This window comes from Oncorhynchus tshawytscha, linkage group LG30 (assembly GCF_018296145.1).
Source record: "Oncorhynchus tshawytscha isolate Ot180627B linkage group LG30, Otsh_v2.0, whole genome shotgun sequence".
NCBI classification, from domain to species: Eukaryota; Metazoa; Chordata; class Actinopteri; order Salmoniformes; family Salmonidae; genus Oncorhynchus; species Oncorhynchus tshawytscha.
The window spans coordinates 24,284,232-24,290,789 of NC_056458.1; the positions used below are offsets into that span (position 1 = coordinate 24,284,232).

The 6,558-nt window shown below is 41.9% G+C and overlaps 1 protein-coding gene across 1 annotated transcript in view; it reads left to right on the forward strand.

Moving 5' to 3' along the window:
- Positions 1 to 3,407, forward strand: part of LOC112228545 (G protein-coupled receptor kinase 6) — a 50,730-nt gene extending 47,323 nt beyond the window's left edge. Inside the window, exon 16 of the mRNA XM_024393953.2 lies at positions 1,162 to 3,407. Coding sequence (XP_024249721.1) covers positions 1,162 to 1,212 — 51 coding nt within the window. The 3' untranslated portion in view covers positions 1,213 to 3,407. The remainder of the gene's footprint in view (positions 1 to 1,161) is intronic.
- Positions 3,408 to 6,558: the final 3,151 nt, after the last annotated feature.

A 6,558-nucleotide genomic window follows, 5' to 3' on the forward strand; every position in this document is an offset into this window, starting at 1 on the left:
CTGTCCGAAGATACCTTCGGACAAGGCCAACCAGGCAGGATATAACCCCACCAACTTTGCCAAAGCACAGCCCTCACACCAATAGAGGGATATCAACAGATCACCAACTTATTACCCTGAGACAAGGCTGAGTATAGCCCACGAAGATCTCCACAACCGCACGAGCCCGAGGGGGCGCAAAACCCGACGGAAAGATCATGTCAGTGACTCAACCACTCAAGTCGAGTATAGCGAAAAAAGCCTGGCACGACGTGATGCACCCCTCCTAGGAACGGCATGGAAGAGCACTCGTTAACCAGTGACGCAGCCCCCGTAATAGGTCAGAGGCAGAGAATCGCAGTGGAGAGAGGGGAGCTGGCAAGGCAGAGACAGCAGGGCGGTTCGTCACTCCAGAGCCTTGCCGTTCACCTTTGCACACCTGGGACAGATTACACTCAATCATAGGACCTACTGAAGAGATGAGTATTCAGTAAAGACTGAAAGGTCGAGAACGAGTCTCGGTCTCACATGGATAGGCAGATCATTCCATAACAATTGAGCTCTATAGCCTGCCTTCAGCTGTTTGCTTAGAAATCCTAGGGACAATGAGGCCTGCGTCTTTTGACTGTAGCGTACGTGTAGGTATGTACGGCAGGACCAAATTGGAGAGATGGGTAGGAGCCAGTCCATGTAAAGCTTTGTAGGTTAGCAGTAAAACCTTGAAATCAGCCCTTGCCTTAACAGGAAGCCAGTGTAGAGAAGCTAGCACTGGAGTAGTATGAGCTCATGTTTGGTTCTAGTCAAGATTCTAGTATCTGTGTTTAGCACTAACTGAAGTTTATTTAGTGCTTTATCCGGGTAGCCCGGAGAGTAGAGCATTGCAGTAGTCTAACCTATAAATGACAGAAGCATGGCTTAGCTTTTCTGCATTATTTTCGGACAAAAAGTTTCAGATTTTTGCAATGTTAGGAATATGGAAATATTCTTGATATGTTCATCAAGAGTGATCAGGGTCCAGAGTAACAGTTTTATTTGAGATGACTGTACAACCATCGAGATGAATTGTCAGATCATGCTCCTGAAGCTTACATTATGGTTTCCTGTCTCCTTAACAATACTTGTCCTCATAAACTTATCTTTGGGCCTCCTGATAATTGCCTGCTCTCTGTCGCCCTCTGTCAGGACTGCTGTGGAAACTGCAGCGACAGTGATGAGGAGCCCACCAGACTGTGACTGAGCACCCTCATCCCAGCCTCACCGAGGATCTCATTTGTTTACAAATTTTGCACATTTGTATTTTTAAGATAGTTCTATATAAATATTGGCATGTATATTTTCAATATATAGCCATAAAGTCCATGTTATTTAAATGTAATCATGATTCAGAACCCCGTCCACATTTTCATGCATGGCAACAATAGCTGTGACCATACTGTCACCCCCACATCTAATTTGTTGATGTTGTTCTCAGCCGATATCGCAAGCCTCTTTCTCTTTCTCTTTCTCCTTTTCTTTGTCTTATAAAAAGTGTCGACTCAGATTGCGAACAATTTTTATTTTATTTTAAATGTATATTCAAAATATATATTATTAATATTTACTTCGTGCAATTCTAGACAATCAAATTAGGATATTTGTGTGAAGCGTAGGCTTAAAAGGAAATTGAAGACTGAGGTGAACTCTTAGTATGAGGTGATATGTACATTTTAGATATGTACATATCTAGAGACATTTGATGTAAGCCAAATAGATATGACTGAACGATGCATATGTAAGTGCAAAGAAGTGTACAATATATGTGACCTCTAAAGTCCTAAATGTGTCTTCCTAAGAATCTGGGTTTAGGTAAAAAGCATGTTAGTTCCCAACCACATTATGAGCTAGAGAAGGGAATTTTCTAAAAACGCCCTGCGTTATAGTACAGTAATTCAATTGCCAAAAGGGACCTTTTCGTAACACGTGGATAGCCGAGAATGGCCTTGGAGTTTCCTCTACCATGGCATCCTCTAGATTGCTACACTTTTGTCACAGAGCTCCTGAGTTTAATTTAGTGGTGCACTTATGACCAAACTGGTTTGTTTTAATCGTCAAAATATTTGAATAATTAAGTCCTTCCCATTCAAGGTGCTTCAGACCATGCTGCCTCTCTCTCTCTCTCTCTCCTGTCTCCTCTGCTGCTGTTGTACCTCATGTGTTCCTTTGCCATGCTGATGTGTGTCTGTGCATTATGTAACTCAGTGGGATTCTCCTTGTGGATGTGGGACTATAATAGGACTGAGCTCCCTGACAGACTATGGTATCCCCCGCTGAACCCTCCTGACCAGAGACTCTATCAGACTGAGGAAGAGGGGTCAAAGGGGAAGGGAGAGGTTACGGAGAGGTTAAGCCATCTCCATGGAAACCTCGGCACTCCCAACGGAAGTGAAAGAGACGTCCAAAACTCCTCTTACCATCCCCATCTCTCATTGAAATGTTGTTTTATTGTGTGTGATTCTCAGATGAACTTGCCTACATTCCAGTCAATACCGTACTGTACTGTGTAAAGTTATGCTACTTTTGTTTATTTAGCAATATGACTTTTTTTAACCGGTGTAAAGTTAAAACCACAACAACAACAGCTCCACCATGATACTAGGGCAGGACTTTTAGTTGGATTATTATGACTTTTCTTTCCAATGTGCTCCTGAGTCAGGCTTACACATTGAGAGAGGAGGGAGGGCCTCTCTGTCTGTCTGCATCCATGTCACACCTCTGACACTTTCTTCTTGCAATGCACTGATGTTTTGTGTGTGTCCATATTTTACCATAACCACTAGACCAGTGTTTCACAAACTCTGTCCTGGGGACCAGCGGGGTTACATGTTTTGGTTTTTGCCCTAGCATTACACAGCTGATTCAAATAATCAAAGCTTGATGATTCGTTGATTATTTGAATCAGCTGTGTAGTGGAAGGGCAAAAACCCATACGAGAATGCCTTGGGATCCCCAGGACCTAGTTTGAGAAACCCTGTACTAGGCTCTGTCCTGGTCATGATGAGTGAACGAGCTACTGTACAAGGGAGTTCTTGGAATGTTCTCGGAACATCAGGAGGATGTCTAAATCTCTGTTAGTATTCCAAGCCCAACAGGAGAGCACAAAGCAACAGGTTTTGACAGTGGGTATGAGAACAGTTCAATTTACCAAACATATACTTGATTTTTAATTCTGTAAAGAATGGAATAGACCCACTGGGCAATAACTGAATTCAGCAACAACAAAGAAATCTATGTGATGACGTTGAATCAACGTGGAAACTGATTGGATTTGCAAGAAGTCAGCAACGTCAGGGAATTCTGTCTTTTTTTCACCCAACTTTTCATCTAAATCCAATGACATGGTGACATCTTTTGTTGATTTCTCATTGAATTCATGTTATTTGACAACTCAATCAAATGTAAATCAAAACAAGGCAACAGTAAACATGTTGTCCCCACTAATGATGCTGCACCCCCTTGGGCCAATTAGTAACAACAATTCAAGCTCAAATGGGACAGGAGATATGCTTGTTCAAAGTTTGGAATGTCAGTTAAATACTATAGCACTGTTCCCTATGTGAAAAGACTATCTGTGAAGTGAAAATGGCAGTTAACGTCTGTTAGCGCCAGACAGTCAAGTCATGGCCTTGTCCAGTTCGTGTGTCACATACCTTACTTTGACTTCAAAGGGTTCAGGGACATTTACTTACGCTTTTAATATTTATCTGTGTGTTTGTTATATTGTGTTACACACCTTCTGTGATTCTACAAGCCGTTCTGGTGAGCTACAGCAGCTGTAAAAAGCTATTTGGTGCACCATGTGCTGAACTGAAATGCTAGGCTATGCTAATGCTAGGCTATGCTAATGCTAGGCTATGCTAATGCTAGGCTATGCTAATGCTAGGCAGTAAAACTGGTCGTGTCTTTAGTAAGGTGCTTCCTTCCTAACATTATCCTGCCATCTTTATCTACCTGTACAATACTTCTACATTTTATTTCAGTTATTTATTTTTTTATCATGTGCTCAATGTTTTTACCTATGTGTTCGCTTCCAAACTGCTTTCAGTGTTCTGTAAATGTTTTTGGTGTGTTGCCATACGCTTGACATTTTGCCAACTATGTTCAGACTGCACTAAGCCCTCACACCTTGGAGGCACACTTTGTGTTACACTTCACTTGGAGAACATGTTTGAGTATGAGGTGGAGGGGGAAAAAAAGTATCTGAAAGTCCATACAGTGGGGCAAAAAAGTATTTAGTCAGCCACCAATTGTGCAAGTTCTCCCACTTAAAAAGATGAGAGAGGCCTGTAATTTTCATCATAGGTACACTTCAACTATGACAGACATACTTATTTTCCACCATAATTTGTAAATAAATTCATTAAAAATCCTACAATGTGATTTTCAGGATTTTTTTTCTCATTTTGTCTGTCATAGTTGAAGTGTACCTATGATGAAAATTACAGGCCTCTCATCTTTTTAAGTGGGAGAACTTGCACAATTGGTGGCTGACTAAATACTTTTTTGCCCCACTGTATATCCTTTAAATACCATATTAAATCAAGCACTTAGTATTCTTTGTCTGATCTATTGTATCTAAGTCCACTTCCCCACTTTTGTTACGTTGCATGTGTGATACCTCCCTGAGCTCAGGAAGGTTGGAGACTTTATTCGTGTTAACTTCCTCTGACTCCATTGCCTTCCCACACTGTCTTCTGCAAGACCAAATGTCGTACTGTGTGTCACTAGAGACCAGTACGTAGGTCTCTGTTGTCCTACTGTGTTTACATGCCAAATGGAAGCAACCGAGAGGATAATGATGATGATCAAGATCATATGTTGATAATGATGAAAGTGGACTCGTTGACGATAATAATGAGGAAGATGTGAACATGTGCCATGTACATGCTATGTATCACTCTGATGTGATGTTTGTTTGAGCTCTTTTGTTCTCTCTCTCTTTCCGTTCTATCAACTCGTACTGTCTGCCTCTAACCTGTCTCCGTAGGTGCCTGTGAAAATGTACATTAGTCATGGCCAGTCAAACTGGACCTCCATGTAACAAAGTATTTTACTTCAATAAAATGTTTTTTGTTTAGCTTTGGCGTGTCTTGTGTAATTCAATCTTGCAAACGAACACAAATATTAATCCAACATGCAACAATTTCAACGATTTTACTCAGTTACAGTTCATATAAGGAAATCAGTCAATACAAATACATTCATTAGGCCCTAATCTATGGATTTCACATGACTGGGCAGGGGTGCAATCATGGCTGGACCTGGCTCCCCAGTGGGAGTGCATAGGCCCACCCACTGGTGAACCAGGTCCAGCCATTCAGAATACTTTTTTCCCTACATAAGTGCTTTATTACAGACAGAAATTCCTGCAGTCAGCATGCCAATTGCATGCTTCCTCAAAACTTCAGACATCTGAGGCACTGTTGTATGACAAAACAGCACATTGTGGAGTGGCCTTTTATTGTTCCCAGCACAAGGTGCACCTGTGTAATGATCATGCCGTTTAATCAGCTTCTTAATATGCCACAGGTGGATGGATTATCTTGGCAAAGGGGAAATGCTCACTAACAGTGATGTAAACACATTTCTGCATATGGACAATTTTTGGGATCTTTTATTTCAACACATGAAACATGGGACCAACACTTTACATGTCTCGTTTATATTTTTGTTCAGTGTAGATGACAGTTGCCTGTGTAACAGGTGGGATTTGTAACCGGTAGCTCTCGCTCGAGAACCAAAATTAAGTTTTAACCATTAGACCAAAGGAAAATCCCTCTGATCTGAGGGCAGCTATTGGGCTTATGAATCTCAGGTAGGGCTACCAATCACGAGAGCGTGATTGCAAATGACCTCCGCTGCACCTGCATTCATTTTGGGCATCAGATTTTCGAGAAAAGTTGGAGGGATAATTCATTTGGAGTAAAGCTGCACTTCATTGGTGCCGCAGGTGCATCACCTGACATTATAAGCGTCAGGCTGCTCAGGTGTTGGTACCCACCGTCCATTTGAACCATTTCTCCCTGTAGGATCATGATGTGTATTGTGTAGCTCCCACATAGCTGCATGCTATTCCACCAGAGAGCCTCTCTGTCCCAGCACTTATTTTCACCAATACAGTACTGATAAAGCCTTCATCTGTCTGGCTCTCCTCTTCTCCAAACCATCATCTGTGCCCCTCACACCTCTCTCTTTCTCCTCTCTCTCACTCCTCACCAGCCTCCCCACTGTTGCCAGGCAACCCTCTGTAAGAGGGATCTAAAATAAATAAATGCTTGAAATAGACTTCTGTTTTTTAATATTGAAAGGAGGCCTGGTGCAGACTGTCTTTATGGCATGAATGTATCATCAGGGTAGGCTGGGGTGTTGCTCGTGTTGTACGCATCAGGAGAGAAAGAAAGAAAGAGAGACTATGCAATACAATGTTTTTGTCTTTTTCTCTCCCAGTTGTGGATCATCAAGGATGTTGAATGTATTGTTTTTACTTAGACATTGGCTGATTGGGAGTGTGTGATTGGCGACCCTCGATCCACTTAATCACTC